This window comes from Tauraco erythrolophus, chromosome 2 (genome assembly GCF_009769465.1).
Source record: "Tauraco erythrolophus isolate bTauEry1 chromosome 2, bTauEry1.pri, whole genome shotgun sequence".
In the NCBI taxonomy this organism is placed as follows: domain Eukaryota; kingdom Metazoa; phylum Chordata; class Aves; order Musophagiformes; family Musophagidae; genus Tauraco; species Tauraco erythrolophus.
This window is the reverse complement of record NC_141466.1, coordinates 35,298,919-35,325,767: the sequence shown is the minus strand read 5'-3', so window position 1 is coordinate 35,325,767 and position 26,849 is coordinate 35,298,919. Positions and strand designations below refer to the sequence as shown.

General features: G+C 36.6%; 1 protein-coding gene across 3 annotated transcripts in view; it reads right to left on the bottom strand.

The window, feature by feature from the left end:
• Positions 1–1,111: 1,111 nt before the first annotated feature.
• PHIP (PHIP subunit of CUL4-Ring ligase complex) overlaps positions 1,112–26,849 on the bottom strand; it is a 120,232-nt gene continuing 94,494 nt past the window's right edge. For 2 of the 3 annotated variants that reach the window (XM_086631346.1, XM_086631348.1), the window contains 13 exons: positions 23,863–23,974; positions 23,588–23,649; positions 21,936–22,091; positions 19,856–19,976; positions 17,694–17,819; positions 15,627–15,699; positions 15,174–15,224; positions 14,708–14,857; positions 12,891–13,043; positions 10,591–10,754; positions 9,828–10,108; positions 9,349–9,510; positions 1,112–7,463 (listed from right to left, as the gene is read on the bottom strand). In XM_086631346.1, the coding sequence (XP_086487472.1) occupies positions 6,820–7,463; positions 9,349–9,510; positions 9,828–10,108; positions 10,591–10,754; positions 12,891–13,043; positions 14,708–14,857; positions 15,174–15,224; positions 15,627–15,699; positions 17,694–17,819; positions 19,856–19,976; positions 21,936–22,091; positions 23,588–23,649; positions 23,863–23,974 (2,255 nt within the window). In that variant the 3' untranslated portion in view covers positions 1,112–6,819. The remainder of the gene's footprint in view (positions 7,464–9,348; positions 9,511–9,827; positions 10,109–10,590; positions 10,755–12,890; positions 13,044–14,707; positions 14,858–15,173; positions 15,225–15,626; positions 15,700–17,693; positions 17,820–19,855; positions 19,977–21,935; positions 22,092–23,587; positions 23,650–23,862; positions 23,975–26,849) is intronic. The other variant, XM_086631347.1, reaches the window with a different exon arrangement.

Here is a 26,849-nt window from a genome sequence, read left to right as displayed (position 1 = left end):
ACCCCTGGACTTGAGGTGGCGTTTTTGGAAGAGCATGCCACTATTATTATAATACTATCAATACTGAAGATGCATATACGATAGAGCTACCACCTCCAGTACGTAAGAGCAACATGGAAGGAAGTCTGTTGCATTTTCAGTATTCTAAAATAATTTCTCTCCAAGCAGAACATGCCAATTACTAAAACTCACAAACACTTGACGCAAGAAAGATTTTTCCTCATATGCTAAAACAAGTCTTGCTTTTGCCAGACTCCATGGCAGACATGCCTGGAAAGCTCCAGGGAGCTCAATTCCTTCTGCTATGACCATTCCGCAATCCTGCTGCTCGGCAGCACACACACCTGCACCGCGATAAGGGTTTCTTCTATCGCCTCCTTGTAATTTCAGGTAAGGTGCATACAGTGTTAAAGATCATCTGATGAAGCAAATAACACGTAAAATTAAACAGAATCCACATTTGGTATCTGAAATACCAAAAATGTCTTTTGTCTTTTTTTTCTATTGAGCAGAAACATCTAGATATAAACAAACCGACCCCACAGCGTTGTGAAAACACACCCAGCACTGACTTTTCTATGCAACACCTGTTCAGGGCAACTAGGCTGGAGACCAGGACTCTACATGCAGGGAGGCAGGGGACTTCCCTCTACTTAATTGTTTTTGGCTTCTTCTAGAGTTGTTGGGAAGCAGAAATATCCACATGGATTGGACGTAGCTCTGTACCAACAGCTGTCACCTGAACGGGGAGGGCTTCTTGGAGGATGAGGGGTACCCTGCTGCACATGTGAAAGTGAGTTAAGAGGACTGCCAGCGTGGAGTCTTCAGGGCCTTTATATCGCCTCCAGAACCGTGGGGTTTAGTGAAAAAAAACCACAAAAGAGCAAATTTTCATCTCTATCAGAGAGTGCTTTGGTTGTAATTTTTTTCTGTTCCCACATAATATACCACAGTACCATACACTGCTATACCATATTCCATGAGGAATCAAACCAAACTGATTTTAGGCTGTTTTGAAGAACACATAGGCAATTGTCCCTTAACACGGTAAATCACTGGATAGAAAGACACACTGTTGGACAGCTTAGAAAAACATGTTTTCTATTTATTTAAAAATAAGTTTGTAGTTACTACATTGCAGTGACAGTAATTCTTACACATACATTCTAGTTTGTATAAAAGGATTCAAAGTATTATGCATCAAAACTAACATAGAAAGTGTCCACATAACAGTAAAGAAATTTCCAATCCGTATGTACAAAAAGAAAGGGCACTGTTATCCTGGTGAGATATTTCAGGTTATAACATGATAATCTAGATTTCTGGAAGGAAAAAACCCTTGATAAAGCTAAAGAATTATAGTTTCCCAAAACTGTTACTCATTACATACAACAGATTTGTGTTTTACATAATTCTGTACAAAATAAGCGTAATTTTTAATCTGAAAATGTGTCAGTTTAAAATTAACCTTTCTAGGTCATTTCCTTGAAGTTGAGCTCCGTTCTGTACATATTTAGACGTTATGACAGAATTTAATTCACACAAGGTCATTATCCAGTTGTCTGCCACACTTCTGCAGTTTTAGTATGGTCCAAAAATGTAACTTCTGTACGGTCTCAATGCATTAGCAAACCAATGCAAGCAGTTTTAAGCACAAAATAGTACATTATACAGGCACATGTACATGATAGGTACTTGTATTTCTTCCTAATTTGTATGACCTCATTCTTTGTTCTTTCACGGCAGAAATTTATAGTATAGTACTCTCTTCCCTCCCTAAAATGTATTGTTTGCATTATTTGAAGTGAATTTCCTGATGTATTTATCTGCATTAAAAAGGATCCAAACGACTACTTGTCTCACTACCTACACCTCCTAAAAGCTAAATTTATTCACCTTTATTTTATTGCAGCATATAAGGCTTCTCTCTAGCGTGCCTTGAGGACGTTAGAACCTTGGGAAAAGGGGAAAGAAAAAAAACCCAACCCAACCTATAAACTGCCCTTTTTTTCTGCGATTTACGATGCCTTTTAATCTAGCTTTCCCAGCGCGTTCCCTCCTCTAACACACCGTAAAAATGACACGGTGAATTCCCACATTAAAATTAGCACGAACGCAAGAGCACCTAGAGGTCAGTTCTAGTTTAAAAGCTACCTGTTATTTCCCCCAGACGCAGGAGAAGGCGTACAAGCTGTACTCCCCGATTCAAAAAGAGGAAACTACGTAAGCTGTCAGTACCGGATTTTGTTATTGGAAACACATTGTCAAGTCTTGGCCAATTTTATGGAATTTAATGCACTTTGCTCTGCATACGAACAAGCACGTATGTACAATAATTTACAGCAGAAAACTAACAGCCCTTTTATCAGGTGAATATCTAGGTCCCCTTGGAAACCAATCTGTTACGAGGACTTCAGGGATAAAATAAAATATATTATATAGTAATTTTACATAGTTAATTTGTCTTCACTAGGTAGTAAACAGAAAATGAGCTTTTGCTGTTTCTAGGCGAGTTTTTAAAGACCTCCACCTTCTGTATCACAGCACTGTTGCAGAGTTGTATTTAAATTGTTAAACATTCAACTCAAAAAGAAAAAAAAAGGTAAAAAGAAAAACCTCTGAAAAACTACTTTGGACAAAACATACTACTTTAGAGTAAGGTAAGGACTCAGGACACTATGTAATTATTGTGGTCTGGTTGTATCTTGCTTGACCAGCAATATGTTAAAATTACCTCAGCAAGATTCATATGCTTCAAATTAAATGCAAATGTTGATGAAAGTGAGCTTAAAAACCTCTAACCTCTGATCTACTACGTAACTACAGGGTGAAAGGGTCCCATACAGTTGAGCCTATCGCTTTTATAGAACCAGTCAACCATTTAACATGTGCCTAAATTCAAATTACACGCTAAAGCATTTACTTGTAGTCTTTGATCCAGCAAACGTGAGCAAAAGATTTAACAATGTGGTGTAAAACTTGTAACAAGCTTGAAGTTACTGAATGGACAGACTGTTTTTTGTTTTGTATGCAGTCTTTTTTTGGTAAAACAAAAGCCTCTGGCACAGAATCAGAATTGGTACTTGAAAAATATTTGTACAGCAATACAGTGAATAAGTTGTCTCTACACTACAATTTATTTTTTTATAGATATTAATATATCCTACGTGCTGCATCAGGGTCCTTTATCAATTAATAGTTTTACAAATATTAAGCCATAATAATATTTAACTCAACCAACTCAATCTTACAAGTCTATCAACAAACTGATCACAGGTACAAACCGGACACTGTACAAATAAACATATGCAAATATATATCACAGCAGTCTCATCACTGGAGGAAGACATTTTTGTGTCAAGTTGTACCACTGGTCACTGCCGAGTGACAAAGAGCTCTAGTTCAATATTGACAATAATGAACACTACAGTGGTAGAATTTAAGTTCAGTTCCCAGAGAACACAGCAACAACGGAAAATGGCCAAAAGGTTAAGTATGCAGGCGAAGGTACAATGATATCTGTTAAACATTTAGAGCACGCTGGTATCACAGAAACAGAAGTTATTTCCTCACCGGTACTTAGAGAACACACCATTAGTAAGATACCACTCAGTGGTAAATAGCAAGTTTTAACGTTTCCCAGTATAGAGCAGAAATATCAGAACAGTATCCTCACATCCATGTGAAATATAAATGAATGTAATGAATAAAACTGCATTAATTGCTGCCAGGTCTGTAAGATCGTTTGCATGGATATGGCTATGAACCTATGTTATTTACAATGCAAATGTGAAACGAGCACACGAGATTTCCATACTCCATTTTCTGAACCAGTTGTTAGGTACTTGAGATGGCATTAAAAAACATGCATATAACTATAGTCCTTAAATTATTTCAGAACATTGACCAATAATTTATTGCTCACATTTAAAAAACTTAAGATCTTCTTTGTAATCAAAAGCTCTTCTTCTGTGTTGGTACAGTATGTCACAACAACCTCAAATAATGCATTTTTTCCCCAACCAAAATGCACAGTCTGATGGTGATGAAAGTCTCATAAATAAAGTTTGTGACTTAGTGGAATTAAATTATAAAAATATAACTTTTAAATAAATCTGGTATTAATTTCTACTAAATTTTTAGTGTTGCTTCTATAAAAAAATTGATCCAAATTATCCACAACTTGTTTTTAAAGGAAAAACATTAATGTGTCTAATACGAATTAAAAAATTACTAGCTAAAGTCACCGATACTACTGGGTGGGAAGCAGTACCCATGTTCTGCAGGTAAGGCCTTCTATTTTCGTGAAATTAAGATGTACAGTCTTCTACCTACTGTTAAGGGAACACATATTATTTCAGTCTCCGAAACTTACATACAAGCTGTTTTCAATATATAAATATATACATAAACATGCCATATAAAACATTATTACAAATGGAGTAAACACAGAAGTTGAATTTTAGATATAATCTTTTTCATATATTACAATGCAGATAACATCAGGAAATTACACATTTTCAAATGATTGCCTTCATCAGTGAGATTTGACAAAATTAACAAGTAGAATCAATTAGCTCTGAATTGTGAAGTTGTATTGCAACTGTACAGCCATAGCTTGTTATCTTATCACGTTTAGTGACTCCATTTTAACTGAATGATAAAGAAATACTTGTTAGAAAAAATAAATATACCAACAAATGAAACGCAAACTAATCCCTGCTCTCCAAATTCATATCCCTAACAATTCAAAGAGGATTCAGAAAATATTTTAGTCATTTTCTGTAGCAAAATGCATAATGAACTACATAAAACTAGGTATGGTGATACTAATTTGTTATCCATAGTAGCGTATTTCTATCCCTCTTGGTGCCAGAAACCAATGTTCTTTGCTCAAACATTTAAGCTTTTTTTTTTGTAACAGAAAATAAAGAGTGAAGAACCAGGCCTCATATCCATATAAAGAATCTGTGCAAATTTAAGGTCTTAATTCTGTATGCCCTCCCTTCCAGATATTGCAGATGATGTTTGTTAAAAAAAAGAAAGAAAGAATTATTAATTAAGTAAGGGTGTACAGAATTGAGGTTTCATTTCAGGTTTATTTTTTCAACTAAGTTAGAGTCACACAAAGAAAATCTTTCACACTACCCAAACGTCCAAAATAATGTATAACCAGAAAATTTTGGTTACATTTTTGTACCATACCAGATCTCAGAAAATATGACTACTGCATTTTTTTCCTTAAAACTGGACAATACTTTTTTAAGTGATAGAAAATGGTATTAAAGTTTGTTTGTAAAGGTATAAAATAACTAAATGTACCATAAACAAATAAATAACTGCTTTTCTTTTCCAGAGCAGTACATATAACAATACATTCCCCTAAGTCATATAGTTATCATTTACAATAGACAAATTAATTTTTCTAAGGATGCAAGAAATAATAGAATACAAGGCACAATCATTAAATGGAATTTTTCTTTAGGGTGTATATTGACTTATGTCAGCGTGATATACCATAAAAAGTGCAGAAAAACACAATGTGCAATGAGACCACTGTATAAAACATGATTGCATAAAAAGTGATTTGGCCTTTTAACCTCAATAATTGAAAATAACCAATCTTCCCCTTAAAATTAAACTATAAAGTATGACATTTTAAAATTTATTTTCAATTCTAGTGCTATCTAAAAAATCCTGAAAAAAATTTATACCTGGGTAATATTTTATATGTATGTGTTTATGTATATATTAATATATACACATACACTCTTCTTTGTAGGTCATTTTACCCTCTTAAGCATGTCTAAAGTTGTAGAAACAACAATCAATCTGGATCAGAAAGTAAACATCATAATTCCACACCTGTCCTGTAATTTCCTTGAATCCTTTAACCAATTATACATTTTGTCTAAAACATCTCTGTCAAAGGACCCCACCAGTGCATTATTTTCTACCAAAAGTACCAAAAAGGATACATTTCAGAACAATGTTAACAACTTACTATTTAAAACAATACACAGCTTTTATCACTGCAAATGGTATGCTGTACTGACACTCAAAAAGAAAAAAAAAAAAAGGCTTTCCACTGCACTGATTCTCAGTCTTTGGCACAATAAACAGAGATTTAGTGATTGATACAAGAATCAAGGTCTGAAAAATTAGACATTAGTCAAACTTTTTCCAATGTGGATATATATATATATATATTTGTGATTACATTTTTGCTATGTTTGGCAGAACTTGGATAAACCAACAGCCTGTGTTAGGCTTCTTTTGCAGTTGAAGGTTCCATCACAACTGAAATTGAGCATTTTCAGATTAGCAAAGTTTGGTATTTTTGTATTTAATAGAAACGTAAGTGAATTTACTGCCACTTTTTGCCAAAATCTGCTTTCCTAGGCAGCTTGACTTCACAATCAAAGTGTACCTTGCTTGGTCAAAAATAGACTTCTGTTTTCAGTTTGTGGCATTAAAAGTTCTATCGCCTTTTTTAATTGCGTAGAGATACTACGCACTGCTCGAGCAGAGTAGTTCTCAACTCTGTACGTCAGTCAGAAATTGCTTCAATTATTCTCAACTGTGAACAAAATGACTGTTGAAATGCATAACCTATTTGGAGGGCAATAAATAGCAAACGTTTAAAATATATATTTCTTTCAAAGAATGTTCTTTCAGTTTATTTTTTGCTAAATTTTTCTCCCCAAATCAGAACATATTCTTCTAACCCATAATAGCAGCAGGGAAGCAGAAGTCTGTTCTGCTGTTCCTTAACTGTACCTGCTTCGTAGCATTCTGAAGTAAAACCCTTGGTAAAAATTACCAACCAATTAAATTAGCTTTTGCTTTTTCAGTCAACTTTCGGACTCTGCCTCTGCTAGATGTTCCAAACGTTAAGGAGGTGTCTTCAAACAGTAGCTGCCTTTGCTCTTCCTCAGAGTCATCTTCATTGTAAAAGGCTGTCCTCCTACCCTGGTTTCTAGTTCTCATGTGAGGTTCAGAATCCTTAAGCTCTTCAGACCCCTCCTCCATAGGCTCATCTATCTTTTTCCTCCTGCTCCTTGTTTGCATTTTAACATTTGCAGGAACTAAGTGGTCTGAGCCTGGCTGATGGGTCTTTATCTTCCTTTTTGGCTTTCTACCCCCACGGCCTTTTTTCTGTAACAAGTCTTCCTTCATATTATTTTCAGAAAGAGAATTGCATGCGGTAGAAGCAGAGGCTTCTTCTGGTATTTCCCTTGCAGTCTGGATTGTATTCTGCTCTGCAACCTTTTGCTGTTCAACAATTTGTAGCTTTTTTGGTTTTCTGCCTCTTTTCTTGTGCACCACTTCACAGGTATTGTTATTAGTCTCCACCTTCGGTTTTCGTCCGGGACCTCTTTTAACTGGAGGTTTCGAAGGCTGTCCTCCGTGTCCGTTTACCTGAATGCTTCCCGATGCCAAAGCATTATTCTTGCAATCTGCTGTAAAGAAACGAGAGTACTTATCATGTAACAGATCTGCATTTACATTCATTTTCACTCTGCCTTAATAAAACTCTTACTAAAATATCTGAACGGATTCACAGTGGTTGCCAATCTGCTAAAATTGAGCACAAAAGGTGTCGTGCCTTTATGCAATGACGTCTAACTTCTAGCTGGGTTTAGCTCAAGGTAGCTTGAGGGAGGAAGAAGGAGGGAGGAAAAAAAGAGGGAGGGAAGGAGGGGCGGGGGAAAGAGGGAGGGGGAAAAGGGAGGGAGGGAGGGCAAGGGAGGGAGGGAGGGAGGGAAAGAAGGAAACAGCTCAAGTGTTTTTCTTGGCTGATAAAACACCAATGGACAAAAACTCCTATCTGGTATCTGCAAAAGCAGCAAGTTGCTCAAGAAGCATTCCTGCAAGTATCAGGACTGCTTCATAAAACGTCATCTCTGGAGAAATGAAAGAGTTTTTCAGCCTGAGGTAGTATCCTTTAGTGCTGGTTCAGCAGACCAGGGTTACTTCAACAGTAACTGAGGAAAAGGCTAGAAATGTGAGAGATTAACAACAACAACAACAAAAGAGTATGTAATTTGCAGATTTCTCACATTAACAGACACACAGTAGAATGCATTTTCTGGGAGACTTTTATGGGCTATGAGTTTTCCTTAGGTGAGTGGTACTCAAACTCCTCAGTGGGGCATGTCACAGGACTTCATAAGGAGATGTTCTGACACCACAGCCCTTGCTTAAAACGTGACCAGTAACAGACTCATAGCATGACAATTAATCCAGTCCTTTCACAGAACATCCATGCACAACTCCTGCTGTGTTCAAATGTGCCCCATCATGCCTCCACTGTCATATGTGTGGATGCACAGGAGAGAAAGGATCATGTCAACGACATTCAGATACCTCCGACATGACCAAGCATCCAGCTGTACAATGGGTGCACATTTAGTCATGCAACACGGTAACAACTGAGGCCTTGGTGAGAAAGCTTGCAAGGAACCGTCAGATGATTTTTAACTTATCAAATCACAAACTGCTTTTTCAGAAATGTGGAAGAGTAAGAAAGGACAGACAATCCTCGAGGAGAGGGGGACTACAAGGAGTAACAAGATTAATTAGGAGGGGACCAATTTGCAGACTACTTTTTCTCCATTTTCAGAGAAAAGACGCTTGTAGATCTAGTTGCTTTCACAGCAGGTTAAACAGTCCAAAGCTCTTTCATGAACAGGAAAGCTTTTATGACTAGGAGATCTCATTTCAGTCTCCAGAGAAGGTTTGAGTTTTAAGGTATCCAGACATCAAAAGACCAAGCAAGTTCAGTCAGAAGATTTCATGAAACTAGGTCCGATCAATCCATCCTAATATACTAAACAAAAGCACTAATCACTGCATAGTTCTATTTTGCTGCTGCAAAAAGTGCAAGAACAAAGTTGCTGCTGGGATGCTCTGATCTTCATGCTTGTGGTTGCAGAGAGTGTCATCACACTCGGCGTTACTGACCCAAATATAACCTATGTACGTTCTTTTAGGTAAAACCTATGGGGCTTAAAGTGCAATCCTGTAAGGAGTCTGCTTTGGAATGAGAACTCATAACACAGACCTTATAATAATTTAAATGAAGGTACGGATATGTTAACATATCAAAACTGGCTAGACAACACAGTTATCTCACCATGGAAATGGTGTTAAGAGTAGTAAAAACTGTGCTAATTTATGAAGAAGGAAACTAAATGTGACTGAGCTGTTCCATTAGACTTTCCTATTCTGCTAAATCGTAATTTCCCCACCCCTAAAATGATCACAAGTAAAGTATAACACTACAGCCACTACAACAATAACTGGGGAGGGGGAATGGACACACATTCCAAAGAAACTCCATACCTTGTTGATTAACAGCAGAAGATTTTACTTTGCGCTTGATTTGCTTCTCCTTCTCAGGATTTTCTCTTGTGGAGTTGTTCCTAGTGTTATGACTGTAATCAGATTGACTAGGGATTGACACAATATTCTGGTTCTTGGAATGTTTGGTTGAATTCTCCAGTACTAGAAGGATCAAAAGAAAAAAGAATTACTTTTACCTCATTCAATCTTATCTGGCTAAAAAGGAAATCATGTTCTACTACAAAAAAACCCAACAATTTGAATCGATGATCTAGAGAGGAGAAAGCTTCCTGGATAAAACAACATAGCCTAACTTGTTCAGTTTTCCTCTGAAGAACCTCAAAGGCCCAGCAGCTTGAAAACAGAACCAGTCTTAACCACTACAAATACATTAGAATTCCAAAAAGCAAGTTTTATGTTTAAAAATAGTCCCAGCTTAAAAAAAAACAACAAAAAAACCGCCACAAAAACCAACTTGCCTGACTTTCCTGACCCTGCAGTAGTATTAGGCTTTGTAATTAAAGGCTTTATTGTTAAAGGCTTTGCTCCTGAAGAAGTAGATGGTTGCTCTGTAACAGCCACATCTGTTATCCCCCTATTGCTTCGAGTCCGCACAAGGGAAGACGTTTCAGCTGCTTTTCCATTCATCTGAGGTGAAGCATGTCTCAGTGCTGTTGACCGTGCAGGTGCAGAAGATGAAGAGGTGGCAGAAGTTTCTGCCTTCATTTGAGGTTTTATTAATCTCCTCTTCCTTTCAGGGCTGCAACAGGAGTAACAATTTGTATCCCGGATGACCACTTTTTTATTTTAGAGGAATATATACAATTAAATGCTAGTGTCTGAGATTGTGGGAGTAAAACTGTCATCTCTGCATGAAGTATGTTAAAAATACAACGTTTACTGTGGAAATTCATGTAGTTGTGAGCCTCTGGAAAAGTGAATCTTTACCATAAATGCTATAGTTATATGACAAAGCATGATGCCACTACTATCCTAACGATGCTGTTTTACTGTACATGTTTAGCAGTTATTTGAATTTTAAACACTTACACTAGGATAGCTCTAAGTAAAGTTTAAAACTCTTCCACATCATAGGGACTTGCATGTCAAAGCTATCATTCTGCAATATAGGGAATAGTAAAGGAAGTATTAAGAAAAAAAAACTACACACACTCATTTCTACTGTTTAGATATCTCAAACTTGCATAGCATTTAATGAACACTGTAAAGGAATTAATGTACCTGGATGCAACACTACTGGAAACTGAGCTGCTTCTACTTCTTTTTTTCCTTCGTTTCTTTATTGTGTTTCTTTTATGAAAGCGTAGGGCAGATTTATAATCTGATAAAACAGAACTTATGTGTTCTTCAAAGAAAGCAGAAAGGCGCAAACTCATGCTGTAGATCTAAAAAAGAAAAGCCAGTAAACAAGCAAGTCTTGGACTTTTCCAAAGTATCATTTTATTTATCATTGAGCAATAGCTAGAAAAGTAAACGGATTAATATGGAAATGTTTTAAGGAAATTTACAGTCTGTCTCAACAAATTTACACTAATCCATGCATAGGTTTGCTTTAACTATTTTAATGGTTTTGAAAAGTGTATTACAACTGAAGATCACACACAAAAGGAAAAATTAGAAAAGCCACCTTTCCAACTGTCCCTTTTCAGCTGCCTTTCCAGAATGTATCCCTTTCTAGCTTCAGCAGAAACCACAAAGAGAGATCCTTAATGGAATTCTACTCTATCATACCTAAGGTCAAGAAATCTAATTTTCTTCTGTATTAAGTTGCATCTTTATATCATTCTATTTCTCTTACGGATGAATTGATCTTATGATTGCCTGTTGGGGGCAACAGGTACAAGAAATTTATTAGAATTATGTAGGTGCACTTTTTCTGCTTCCTTTTTTTTTTTTTTCTCTAGCCTTGGATGATTTAGGGCAACTCAATCAAACTCAGTTTCGATCGTGACTAATTACGTGAGCACAGATGCTATTAATTCTGGAAATAAAAACATGGAAGTGAACTGTCTAGATATTTTAACAGGGGACGTAGCACCTTCTTAGAATATGAAACACAAAGACAATATTAAACAGTTGCCTACCTAATGACACTCCAGATAAACTGAGTGCCAGACGAAACAATAAATGTGACAGATTCTGAATGCATTACCAGAGAGGACAACCAAAGAAATTTCCTAAGAAAATACGTAAAACTCTGTATTTAAAATATATGTTTAATATGCCAAGAAAGAAGCAGTTGACAGGTTTAGGTTTACTATTCAAGTAAATATCAGTGACGTAAAGTAACATGCTGAAAATATCACTGAATGACAAGTCACAGTGAAAACATCACCATTCAACAACTACGTGTTGCATGCACTGAAAGCATAAAGGTTTTGGAATTTTAAAATTCTTGATATCAGAACATTCCCCTTCTACTTCTAAGTAAAATAAAAGAGCTACAAGTTTACTACTATACCAGTTTGTTTGGAAGAAACATGAAAAAAACACAAAAGAATCAGAAGAATCTGTGAAACCACACCGGAACCATCTTGATTTGAGGAGCTCAAGAAGAGAAAGAAAAAACAAAAGAATCCAGACCTGCCCCAAAAGCCCTGCCCTTCAATGCATGTAAAAGACAAAAGACGGATTCCTAGGCAGCCAGAACAGTGAGCAACATTGTCTGTTACTGACTGAAGAGACATCAGTCACTGATCAGTCCTTCTTGCCAGTCACTTACTAAGGAATTTGTTCCTGCATTTTAAACCAATAAAGTCCTGATTAATTTGCTATTTAGAACAGCCAAACATGAAAGCTATTAATAATTCTAGTCTAACACCTAAAGCATATTAGTAGAAGAAAAGCTACACAGAAGCCTTAAACATGTGCAAGTATACATTTATAAAACTTTCATTGCTAATAGATACTGCACCTACAAGTCAATCTGATAGAAAATATTTTTAACTCTGTCACTGGCACAGTATTTCAGTAACAGCTCTGTAAGAATGGCTTTGTAGGCTCATGCCTATGTAAACAGTTCTGTCTCCCAGAAATCCTAAGTGCTCTGTGACAATCTCACTGCATACTGGTGGAACAGCATAGAATTTAATTATCCTCTACTCTATACCTGGGTATTTTGGTTTGGGGCAATCTCCAAAGTGAAGGAGTTTGTGTGTGTGTGTGTGTGGGGGGGGGGGTGGTGTTCTGAAAATCTAGTTTCTTCACCAAAATACCAGCTAAATTCCACTATTGTACCCACAATCATGTTTCTACAGCTTTTTCCTTCAAGTTAGCTCTCCCTTTAGAGCCGCTTTCAAATATTTACTTTTGAAACACACTTGCAGAACATCAGAACTTTAGGCATTTAAACAATTCCTTTCCTTTAAAATACAAAGCTATACTACTTTCTCAGAAACATTCATGTCTGAAGATCAGAAATAATTAAACTTGTTTTTAAAGTAATCAATTACACTACCTCTCTATTTTTTCTGTCCTGTATTTTTCAGCTAAGTATTCTTTCAAACAAACAAACGTCTTACCCTTGATCTTTTACTTGGTGTATAGGCCTTGGAATTGCTGAAAATAAGTCTCACATCTTTACATAACTCCATTGGTGACTCATAGTTTCCAGCTTCCAGCGTTTCTCTAACAGTAGCAAAATCCATAGGAGTGTCAATAATATCTCTATAATCCTGTTAAGAAATAGCAAAGCAATGTATTGTATTTTTTTTCCTCAAGTCTTAATGTATCATTTTCACCAGGACGCATTTGACAAACCTGTTTAAACCAAATGTCCTATTTAAATAGGTACAGAAGACTGCTAAAGACATTTTGCTCCTTTCTACTCATACACAACATAACTGCTCACAGACACACTTGACAGGATCCAGGTTAGAAGATAACTGATACAAGATTTAGTTCATTTTGTGAACAGATTTACAAAATTCTGGTTCCTTAGGGTTATATTGTTGACACACTGTCATGAAGATCACTGTGACAGGAAAGTGTGACCACAAGCTCTCCAGGTGGCTTAACAGCTCAAACTTGGTACTAATCTTAATACTTAGTACCCAGTTTGAGCTGATTTACATATTAGCTTTAAAATACAAAGTTTGAATATTTTAACCTCATCAGAGGCTTAGCACATCCCTGCTGAAACCTGAGCAGTTTCCCAAATGAAGACCCGACAATTCAGGAAAGTAGTATTACGATAATGAAAACTCCACAGGCTTAAATAGGAGCCTGTTCAAGCCAATGAATTTCCAGGCTATGAAAGAAACAGAGGAATATCCATACGATAAAAACCTTAAATACCAAGATAAAGTGAAAAGCTAACTTAATCCACCACAGCAAAAAGAACCTGTGTGAGTGCCTCTGAACGTTGAACAGGTTTGTGACACTAGGCAGCAGTGTTTCATGCTCAAGCCCAGTAAGGTGCTTTCTATCAGGTCATTTGAGGATCTCAAACATGAAAGGCCACTTGTAGTTGGCCACAGCATAAAGTTTAGGTCACCTCAAAAATCATGGTGCCCAATGGCTGCAGAAGTGTCAAGACAGACCTACTACTGACTACTCAAAGAGAAGCATTTCTTTTCTTTAATTTGGATGATTACTTTCCTCCAAGTTAATCATCTTAGAGTGGTATTTTAAAGAGAAACTTAAAATATGCTAGAAGGAAAGCATGCAAAAACTTTTACTTAAAGTAAAACTAGCCTAAAAGGCTAAAAGAGATCCAAGGTAACAAGACGTTTGTGTTAAAATATTTTATAGCTACAAACGGCTGCTCCTGACTATCTGAACTCCAGTGTAATCACCCAGGCAGAAAGGGAAATTTGGGAAAGTAATTTTTACTACAGTTAATGGTTCACTACAGTTTTTCAGTGGGTACTTCTTCTGTATCAAGCCCAGACGACTGTGACATGACAATTACTTTTAGTTTTTTTACTTGTGAAATGAAAACAAAAAGTCGTCTGTGACAACATTTGTCACATGCAACAACCAAACATATGCACTTCATATACAATCATTTTTCACCCAAAAAAGGAAAGACGTATCTTAATGGCAAAAGCTGTCATTTACTTAACAACATAAGCATCCTTGAATATAAAACATTTTGCAACTAAAGTATTTAAGAGAGCAGAGAAGTACAATTTCTTTTGGCATTACTTTAAAAACCCAATAAGCATTATTATAAGGTGACAACCAAGTACTGAAAAAAATTTCTGTCAGCAGAGCTGCCTGAAGCTTCAATTAAAAGAGCGGGAAAAATGGTCACAGTTGTAAGAAGAAAAACAAACACATCAAAAAACACCTAACAACTGGATTACAACCAGCCGCCTTGTTCTAAAATACTCACTGGATATTCAAGGAGATCCACTGGTTGTCTAAATGGTTCAGAGTCTTCGCACTGAAAAATGAGATTAAGCAGCTCCTGGCATTGCTTCTTCCATGACTGAATGTCATATGATTGAGCTCTATTACGCAGCCGCCGCTTTGGCTGATGATCCTGAATCATAGAATCATAGAAACAACAATATTGTCTGGTACATATTAAATAAATTAGCTGCTTTTACAAAATCTAATAGAAAAGGTGCCCTGCAAGACATAAATTCTAATTAATGAATTCGTAACACACAGCAGCACAGGCAGAAATGCTTTTATATTGAACAGCTCAGTAGAACAACACGTCACTTAAAAGTTCAAAACTTTCCAAAAGCTGAGATTACGTGATAATAAAAACATTTTCAGTTTCACATTCCCTTGTGTAAAAATGCATTTCTAATTATTTATAGCACTATAAATCATTTAAAAAAAAAATTTACCTTTCTTTTTCTAGTGGAAGTTCCTGGCACATTTGTATCTTTCTCTTCTTCCTTTGAGCAAGATAATGAGTTGCATAAAAAGGTTAAAAAAATATAAGAATATATGAATAGGTGAGTTCTTTTATACTTCACTTATAATTTAAGTCTTTACAGTTCTATTCCCGTCCTTCTGTGAAGCATGTCACATGACTGTCAGTTTTGAGAACCTCAGAAATCTAAGAAGCATCTAAATTCCCCAGTAAAGCTCCAGGAAATCTCTATGCACTAAAGGAGGACAGGAGGCTGGATTTTTATCCAGTTTTCCAGTTGACAAAAAGAAACACTTACTTGACAGAAAAGTACACCCCACCCCCTAAGTTACTGAAAACAGTACTTTCGTATCCAGTAGGGACAGAGACAGTGGTCCTGTTCCTCCAGTCTATCAATGTCAATGTCTAAGACACACCCACTCACCTCATCAGAGTCAGATAACACTTTCTTCTTCATTGCATTGTATAATGGAATTATGTCATAGCAACTCTGGTCTCTGTGTAAAAAGAAATACACACCAACGTTCATTTTTCATCTTCACCTACGGAATCAACTGTATTTTGCCTAAGATAAGGAAAATGTTTATGAAGCCATTCCCAAATAAAACAGTAAAGTGCTTAGTACTATATGAATACTAAAAGGACTGCAGTAATAAGAAAAGATAATCTTCTGCTCTAAAAGCTGTAAAATATTATCTGCACTCTGTAAAAGATAGATCACTTAAGTGTGTCCATGTTTTAAAATTAAAAATCATCATCCTTTACCATGAATTTATTAGCATTGAGAAAACCTAATACTATACCACATAAAGGGCTTTAGGGCCCATCTAACTTTGTAAGAAATGCTACAGTGGATTTAGTGTACAAAAGCGCAATTTAATACATTAGCATCCACGATGCAAAACATTTGAAATTTAATGTTTATTTGTTTAGGACTAATATTATTATTATTATTGTATAAACCTGCATAATTAAATCAGCAAAACAAACATCGATTCTTGTATAACATAGCAAACTCCTACACAAAACAAAGCCCCAAGGTGTTCTACTGTGTAGCAATACAAACCACCAGAAAAAAAAGGAGTAAACACTCAGTGACTCTACACTGGAATTGTAATCCCTAATACAGACACAGGCTAGTGCAATCATCACTAAAGCAGCTGGGGGAGAAGATGAAAAAAAACCCCCAAAAAACAAAAAGAAACAACCAAGCAACACTCCCCAACCCTTTTCTGCTTTTTAAAAGACTTGGGTCACTTAGAGACTAAGTCTTAGGTTCTCAGAGGCATCTAGACATTTCACTGTCATTAGAACCATGGGGTTTGCCTTCCATGGTCTAGGCCTTCCACCCTACAGCTAGAATCCCGTCAAAAAAGTCTGGACTTCATATGCTAGTTCTCTTAAATAAGTATATTAATAGATACAAGCTATAGGCCATTATTAAATAAGAATATCAATGTGTTGCACTAATTTAGCTAAGTCAATTAAAACCACACACAGTGAAAAATCCTGAGCTGCTTAATTAATCAGAAAAAAAACCCCAAACCATGTAGGACAAAGATGTTAAAGACCAAAACTAGTAAGAGAAGTCCTTCAGATACATATCTGTTCCTAAAAGTGTATTTCATTAAAACTTTTAACATCTGAAGCAGTTAAGTATTTTTCACTCTCCAGCCAATATCAGAAATCACAGGCACTGAAGATTTATGTATTGAGTCAAAGTCTTAGATTTCAAAATACATCATGCAATGCTAATGCTTTTAAGAACACACAAAATAAAAAAGAACAAGACTCAATTTAACACAGAGAAACGAAATCACTAAAAATGTCATGATTTTCGTTAAATTAATGTATCTTGCTGTTTCTACAAGGTGAGAATGGCAGCATTCACTGCGTACAAGCAAATCAGGGCTGTGGACACCCTCAGTAAACTCTTTTTGCAAACTTTAGGTCTGCAGATATGTCAACTGACTGCGAGAAATCTTAAACACTTGTCATTGAGCTTTTCTATAGACGACAATAAAAAAGAGCATTTGAAAGACAACTACTATTTCTGTCGCCTAGAAAGCCTCCAATTTTTATTTTGCATATCAAACATCATTTTCAATCACATTATAAATTGTAAAGACTTCAGAATTAAATGCCCACAATTACGTTAAAACAGGCAGCATTCAAACTCAAAACTAGAACTCCTAACTTACCTATAAATTTATCTATCACTCCATGAAGAAACTCAGACCCATTTTTACCATTTAGCAGAAAGTCTCTTGAAACAAAATGCCAATCTATGCCAATCAACGTATTATAGAACTTCATCTTGTTTCGCAAACTTACGTATTTCTTTGTCAAGGTAAGCTTTCTTCTCTTCTGCCCCAACAGCAGCCAACAGGCTTATTCAAGCCGCAGAACCACCTCACTTTAAAATTCATATCTGAAAAGGCTAAATACCTCGCTGAGACAGGAATAGCAAAAGACCTACTAAGCAACTCACTTTATGAAGTGTAGCAGAAGATCTGTGACAAATTTGGCAGATTTGACAATAGGACTTCCGGGTTCATTAAACGTGCGAGTATTATGTTCTATGTACCGGACTTCCCACATCAACGAAGAAAGGCGCCTGCATATGAAAGGAAGGAAGAGGAAAGGAAAAGTGGAAGGGGACGAGGGGAGGGGGGGGGAAAGACAGACTTAATTTCTAGCAATGTATATGAAACAGGAGAAAAAGGCTCACATCCTTTTTCCAGTGTATCACCCCATTCATCATTTTTTTTACACTACATCAGAAAACACGAACACTTCAACATGTTGCCCTATGTGACCAGCAGAAGGCACCTTCCTCAGGCTTCCTGCTCTCCTGTTACATCCTGCGGTATAATTTATACAAATGGCTTTAAGAACATATAGCTGACTCTCCTCCGGAAAACTCAGCTGTGATGCGTCAGCTTTTACTATTCCTTCAAGACACACATAAACCACTCTATATCAACTCTTCAGTCACAGCTCAGGATTAGAAAAATAGTGATAAAAAATTATTAAAAATGTACGTTTTTCTGACAGATTGGCAATCAGAATTTCACATAGTTCTGATTTAATCATCTAACTATAGAATAGCCCCATTATGGAAAAAATACGCATAAAAGCAAAAATAACTGGAAAAATGCAATCCAAATCTGAAAAAAAAATACATACTACTACAAACAAAAACTCCAATAGCACAGAAGTTACAAGTATATACAATGTTCTATTTTTATATAGCAAAACATGATGAAAAGGAATGCTGCACAAGTGTTTTGTAGAGTGAATTGGGGGATCATTTAAACACATTTAGCATAGCGTAAGCGTTTAGATGCAATTTTATCATGTTTATGGGTTGAGCATTTAGTTCTATACAATGCCAGTAGTTTCTCCAAAAGATTGTATTTCTTCTGGTGTGTTTTGCATTTTTTTGGAACATACAGGCATTCTAAGACTCCTGGTTTGGAAAAGAAAAAATGTGTTAGGATAAGTCTCCTGAAAAGCTACCAAAATCACAAGTGATCTGAATAAACCCTTCTGCAGTAGGTAAAGAAAAAAAATTCCACTGGAAAGCACAACACAAGGTGGTTGTTTATTACCTAACCAGGGTTGGCAATGCTACAAGCTCATAAAACCAGACTTACTGAAGAAGGTATGCCAATTGCCAAAAATAACTGCTTGCTCTTTTGATAAGAGAAAAAATCCAGCAAAAAGTCCTTGCCATTTCTGATGCAAAGCAGTACATTACAGAAGTGAAAGCTGGATTACCTTATATCATGCAATAAGCATGGAACAAAAAATGTGCACTATTGCATTATAAGGTATAAAACCTAGCGATTTTTTTTAAATTTCTTAAAAAGTTATTTTAATTTACAGTTCAATCTTCAGTTAGTACACAAAGTACTACAAATTAACTTCAAAATTTGTGCAAAAACAAAACACTATCCATGTTTCTTCAAAACAAGTATTAGAGGGGCACTGACTTTCAAACCAGAAATATCCCAAGAACCAAAGGATATACAAATAATCTAAAGGAGCACAATCCTCCATAGATAATATTTACTGAGAAAAAAAATACAGCTATTGCTTCGTAGTTTAGCAAAATGTCAAAACAGTTTCAAAAAGTTAAAACTAATTTTTGTTGCTGTCCAGCAATTTAGAATTTCAAGGTCAATAATTTTGGAAGCTATTTTCCATGTATCATCTTAAGTCATAATGCAAGATTCTTTTTTTTTTTTTTAAGTGCATTAGAACAAAAACACTTGACATATTTCTAAGGTTTCTCTTATTTAAAAAAAGGGATTTTTTTTTTTAAATTATAAAGTGGAAACTTAATCCTTTCGACTAAAAATCATTTTGCTGACCTAGTCTCTGGTCCTGCAATTTGAATCTCACACAGAACAAGACATTTGCATAAGCAGGAATCTGAATGCCACATAATTCTAAAATACATTTTGGAGAAGAGATGTTCAATCCTTTTTAAAGTTTTATAAAATGGAAACCTAGATGAAGGATAGAACATGGGAGAAATGGAAATCGCACATTGTACCCATCTCTTAGTTTGGTATTACAAGACAAAGAGCTACCAAAAATATGGCTGACAGTATTTCACAGCAGGAACTGAGACTTGGATCCAACCTGTAAAATCTGCTTTCCAGTCTTTGTTTAATGGTGCTGAGGTCTGTGGGATATGCCACAACAGTGCAATACATTGGGTAAGCTTGAAGATCCACGGGTGCCACAAATGCTGAAGCAATATCTAGATAAAATGAAAAAAACCCAAAAACCTCAAAGTTATACCCCACAAAAGTACTTTAGCACTTTCAAGATTCACCCCCCCGCAACATATGCTATTTCTTCATGTCTGAAAAGCACAGCATTTTCTCCAAAATAATAACAACTGTAGATATTCTGAACAACTGGTAATATTCTACATATAAAAGTGCTTGCTAAGGAGTATGCTACAAGTACAGTCACTGCAGCGACCACCCATTCTGTTGTGCATGAAGCACCATGCTCCCCAGAGACATGGCAACTGCATGCAAAACACACACATTTGGAAAGTAGATTTAAATGTATACATTATACATATATGAAGACGTACAATTCAGTATTGTTATTTACAATACAGGCTTATTTCATTTGGTTTTATATTGCCACTCTCCCATCTTCAAACAAAGCAATGCACTAAATTCTTATCATACCAGTTACAGTACTGTTTCCATCTCATTAAGATATGGGGAAAACCCACACTCAAACCCGAAACACAATCTCCTGTCCCTACCTAACTGCAAAGAAGCCTCCTAAAACCAATCCACCATAACACTAGAAGACTGCTGAGCAACTGAAGTCTGTGCACCTATACAAACTTGTTCTTTTCCTCCTGCGCTTAGAAGCATCATGAGCGCTTAGATGCATCATTCTAACATTTTACACCTCAAGGGAAAATACCGTAATACAAAAACATAAAAAAAATTCCCTTTAAAGTCTCTCTTGAAAGTCTTTAAAAACAGAAAACATGTTGTTGCTAAACAGACGGCTCTTCTTCCAAAAGCTGTTCGCTTACTCTTATGAATGTTTTAGCGACTGCTACTTTGTACCGACATGCACCACATATGCTATAGTTAAATCCAAACTAAGCAGTACGCCCTACAACGTAATGTAAACCCATTACTCTTAGATGACACAGAGAAAACACCTAAAATTTAATTTCCTTACAAGTTTTTTTTAATGTAATTTGTAATTTGGATTACTATACTGTATGGAAATTTCCTTTCTTTTGGAAGCAAAGAGAATCTTCTTATGTAGTATGTCACCAAAGAAGCCATAATACGGGACATTTAGGTATCAGAAATATTCAGAGAGTTGAGTTTTCTGGCTTTTTTGAAACATGAGGGTTCTCAAGTTCAAGTACTTGCTTCAAATACTTTAAAAAGACAGTTAAAAAAACCCAGTATCTGTGACAACTTATATATTTAATTTATGACCATTGTTTGCCTCAAACCCAAGCCTGCTGACACAACACAGTCTGCTCATCACAAAACATACAAAAGACTTATGATTCAGCCTGTATTTCACGGAGGGATCTCCATCTCAGACACCCATCTTTGATCATCTAAGTGTTGCAGTGGATTTGTTAAACGTTTTAACCATTACCGTTTCAGAAGCTGCCTGTAAAGAGTAATTGGTCTGCAATCAAAGAGCAAGCAGCTTTTCATAAATTAATCAATTCCTTTTTCCTCAACATTGCACAACTAAGGCAACGTGGAGGAGAAAATGGGAACTGGAAAAGGCTAATACAGGGGAAATCTCCATTCTCTAAGTATGTAAGATTTTTTTTCCTCCTCTATCTGGCTGTAATACAGTTGATTTTTTTTTGTCATAAAGTTTGAAATTTTAACCCCAACAAGAGATTCTGAGAGGTGAAGTAAAAAACTCATGTACTTATTCTTAGCATGTAAAAACCAAACTCCTAGCCTATGTCAAATTATGTACCAAAAAGCAACAGTTACCTTTGAGAACAGGAGAAAATTTAGGGGGTTTTTATGTACTCACTAGAAGAAAAATTTAAAAATATACAGTGAAAAAGTTTTGTTCCGGTTAAAATATACCTTTTACCTCTTGATCATCACATTCATTTTTGTAGTTTCAGAAGTACACATGAGCACAGTCTGAAAAACATAACACAAAAACGTGTCCCATACTATTCAGGATTTACCTAGAGTCATGAGTTGGTTTATCCCTGCAATAATTCTGTCGCACTCCTCATCTCGGGTCCTGGAACCCCACTCTCCATCCAGAGGTTTATAGAGCAGCGTTCTACGTTCATCATCTGTTAAAGGAACACTAGTTCCCAGTTCTTCCGGAAATACAGCTAAAACGTAACATGAAAACTAAATAAAACATAAATCTTTGTATCTTGTGTAATACATATACTTGTAATTCAAACATATATAACAGCACTTTACTAACCAAACAAAACATTCTTGATTTGCTCAAAGACATTTTGGATACATCCAGTATCCTTTCTATGTATTGTTCTATGTTAAATTTAAATCCTTACAATGCAGTTTGGTGTACAAGTCCTCCATGAAACAAGATTTATTCTCTTCTGAATAGTTAACCGTAGAATTTATTTCAGAACCAACTAAGACACTCCTTCATCACAGTTAAAGCTTGTGGTTTTTTTTTTGTTTTTGTTTTTTAATGTAAAATTCTTGGTAATAAATGATTTTGGTAATGAATGGTCAATGATTTTCAGATGGAGTTTAAGATGACAACTTTTATGTTGACGCTAAAACATTCTCCAGACAGTGGTTCCACCATGCACAGTTTTCCAAGGTCAAATGCTAAAACCAGAGCTCCTGAGCAAGCAAATTAAAAGTGCCATCACCCTAGCATTCTTGAGGACCTACCAACTTTAACAATTCATAATGTAACAGCAGATTTTCAGAGTACGGTGCAAAGTGCTACTCTTCAACAATTTTTCTTTTTTTTTGAAGGAAGATGCAACAAAAGTCAGTATATGTGGATACTGCAACAAAATGAGGTTCAGGTTTGGTTATCTGCCTATTTTAATCAATTATTTCAGTCACGTTACCACTCTAACTTCTTTATTTTACTTATGACAAAGTGGTACCCACTGAAAGAATGGTTGAACTGGAATTAAAAGTTGAAAAGAACGTATTTACAACTTAAAAGAATGAAGAATTATTTGTGGTTCATTATGAGTGACAATATCATCAAACTTTCCATAGAAAAGACAAGGAAAAAATGCTGATTCTACTTTGTTTTTTAACCAGACTTTTATGAAATCTTAAAAAAAACCTAAGTGAGGAAAGAGGAAATACTATGTTCTTGTCTGCGATCAGTGCCCACGCTATGCTGTCCACTGCAGCATGCCCATCTGCCACATATGCTGGGCCAGACAGGGAGCAAATCCTACTATCAAACTATCTCACAGGCGCATCTCATCTTCAATGCACTGAAAGCCTGCAGGCACGCTGACGGGTCTTGAGCAGTCAGCTTCCTCAAAGCTGACATAGGGCACAGGTTTATCTTCAATTCTCCCCAACTGTACAAAAAGTTAAAGTTAACTGTACATCATCTGTGACAACTTTTTGTAACATTTCTGTCTATTTCCAATATATACTTAGTTTGTCTAAGTATGGCTGTATGTTTTTTCACAGTTTTTTTATCTTGATCCACTTTTAGTTTGATTGATTTAAGGATGTTCTCCAAATGCAACTGGTTTGTGGGCCTTCTCTCCACTCCTCAAGAGAAACAGGATTATTTCAGTAAAACCATTCATTTTTTTTTTTGTTCTTTAAATACACTCTTAAAGCAAATTATATTATTAATGTGCCATACCATTACTTGGTATCAGCTCCATGTCCCAAGGGCTCATCTTCTCAGTATCACCATTGTCCCAGCTTAAAAATAACCACATTTAAATTATCTACTAATATTGCTTCAACAATGTAATTAAATAATGTTTGTAACATAACTTATTTATATACCACAGAGTATTATAATAAACTGGTACAGTGAGATGCAAGACTGAATTTAATAAAAGCAAGTTGCTCGGTCAGTACTTCAAATTAAATAACCAATTGAAATAAAAGATTGAAGATAAATTTGCTAACCAGACATTGTAGCACTGAAATAAGCTATCAGGATAATCAGGCTGTAGAGGTTCCTGGCTTTCAATTGTTCCAAACCACCAAGCATCATCGATCACTGACCTGAAACGATCACCTAGGTAAGAACGCAAAACAATTCCATCAATACAAGGCACCTTACTCCTCCTAAGAAAAGCAGTTTTTAGATACCTTTGGCTTGATCTTGAATATAAAAATCCTTTTGAACTCTCGTAGCATCAACAGGCAAACATGAGTCATACTCATTTTTTTTTAAAAAAATCTTAAATTCTTTCTGAACACTGCTTTTAAACCAAAATGAAAGTTAATATGATATTTTAAAAATTAATGATTTGCAAAACTATCCACATATTCTTTACATATGAATTTATTTCTTTATTTAATATAAAAGGTAAGTGTGATAGTTTGATGTGTGTGGGGTGTTCTGGTGGCAGGGGAGGGGATTTGCTCCCTGTGCCACCAGATCTGAGTCCCATCCCCCCCGGGGGGTTGAGCCAAATTGGCGCCTCTGCGAATTGCCCTATTTAAGTTGGGACAAAGGGGCGGGAAAGGGCTTTTTGCTCAGGAGCGAGCAGGAGGGCGCTGCCCTCGCTCCCGGCTCCCGGCCGGGCGGCTGCCCGGGCCCGGGCCGGCGCCACGTGCTCAAGATGGCGCCGGGGGAGCCGCATGGGGGGCTCGGGAAGCGCCCCACTCCCGGGGTGCCCGCCGGGCCGAGCTTCCCCAGAGAGGATTAAGAGCTAAGAGAAAACAACCACAACGACCGGGTCAGTCAAGATGGAGCAGGAGGAGGTGTGCTGGAGCTGAGGTTTCCCTTGCAAATCAGTGTGAAGATGGCAGGCGGCCCCCCTGCAGCCAGGGTGTACTTGGCGGAGCAGAGACCCACTCGTGGCCCGTGGAGAAACCCACGTCGGAAAAGAGATGCCTGAGCCCAGGAGAGGTCATGGAGCAGGGGATGCGCGACCAGGTACTGTTAATAATGGGGCATGGAATGCACGACGAGGTCGTGGAGGCATCTGGAATCCGTGGGACGACCCACGCCGACGCGAGTGGCAGCAGCTCCCTAAGAGGCCGAGACTGGTAAAGCCCAAACTGGTGCAATCCATGGGGAAGGATTGCAATCCTGCGGGCAGGACTCACGTTGGAAAAGTTTGGGGACTTTTTTTCTTCATGAGTAGGGGATCCACCGAAGCAAGGGAAAAATGGTGTAAAGACTCCTCCTCCTTTAAGAAAGGAGCAGCAGTAACAACATGGATGAACTGACCTGCACTCCCCATTCCCTGTCCCCCTGCGCCGCCGGGGGGAGGTTGAGCCAGGAACGAAAGGAAACGGGGTGGGGAGGTGTTGTTTTAAGATCTGGCCTTGTTTTCTCTTTTCTCCTCTCAAGTAACCGGTTTCGTTCCCTTATGTCTCCTGTTAAGTAACTGTTAATAAATTGTTTTGTTTTAAGAAGAAAGCCTGAGTCATGTTTTGCCCGGGACCATGGTTGGTGGGTGCTCCCTCTCGGTTCTTGTCTCGACCCTCGGTCCAAAAACCATGACAGTAAGACATTTCAATGCTATAACTGTAAGACTCAAATCTACCTGCATTAAACACTACATGCTATCTTAAAATAACTAAGCACTGTGACACTTTTGTGTAGGGAATATTTTACATGCTACTGAGCTCCTTCTCCTTAGTTTCTCAAATACTTTTTCAGCTACCCAAATGTAACTTAAAAGGTTCATTCCCTTTACTATGCAGATGATCTAACTGACAACAGAATAAAATTTATTAAAGCTTCTTCAAAAGGTTAGCAAAGTAATTTACTATGAATTCAATGGTTTCACTACTGCAAGCATTCGTCTGAGAAAAAAGGTCAGAAACGTTATTAAAAAAATTACACATGAGAATACGTGTATTACACGCCACCATAAATTCTAACATTTTCTATAACACACGCCACAGAATTTAGAAACAATTTTTAGTTAAGTATTCAGTTCGTTCAATAGAAGAACAAATGTAATTTAAGTCTGAGATTCCAAGAACTGCATATTTTCATTTTCATGGGATTTGAATATACACAGGCTTTCTCAACTACTGCAATGTTTGTTCTATTTCAATACACCCACACTCTGCCCAAATGCTTGGTGCAATTGTTTGAATTAATGGGAAGTAAATACACTCTCAAAAATGTTCTGCTTTCTTTACTGCACTTTTTTTTTTTAATTTAATAGATTGCAAGTAATTCTAGGACAATTACAAAGCTTCCATCAATAGTCCTAATTGTGCTGAACGTAATAGAACCGAGTATACCAGAAATATCTGAAATGGAAGATCAAAAACATAAATAAGGGCTGATGCTTTATTTTAAAGGAATAAATTATTCTGAAGAGCTCTTAAAAGTGCAGTCTCCCAACATGGCATTCCCTAGTGATCAGTTTTACAAAGGAACATGTGTAGGTGCAACTGTGAGTGCCTTCATGGGGCTGAACATTAAGAAGATCAAAAACACTTAAAAGAGTGTTCCAATTTCTCAAGAGCCACAGCATTCCTATGGACAGAATGCTAAAGCAGAAAATATGACTGAAAAAGCCCACAGAACAATCTCTTGAATCACTATTTTTCCAATGTCCTCTGTGTTACCTCATCTATGAGGACAGCAGACCAAAGATTCTTTTTAGAAGAAGGATTTAGCATAATTTTCCAGAACTATGTTATCACCAGATAACATTAGAATGATGAAAAAATAAAACGTATATTGAAATTAAAGTGGCTACTATGTAACAGAAGGTATTCACACCTGTCTAAGACATACAGCTAAAGCTGCAGGAATACTATTGGAATAGCTTTTAGCCGAAGTATTAATCCTGTAGTTAAACTATAAGAAGACAAAGATATGCAATAAATAGAATCTGAGTAGAAACAAGAACATGTCACTTCTTAAACTTTGTAAGTTTGCTCTTTCTGAAAAGATTCATAAATATACATTTAAT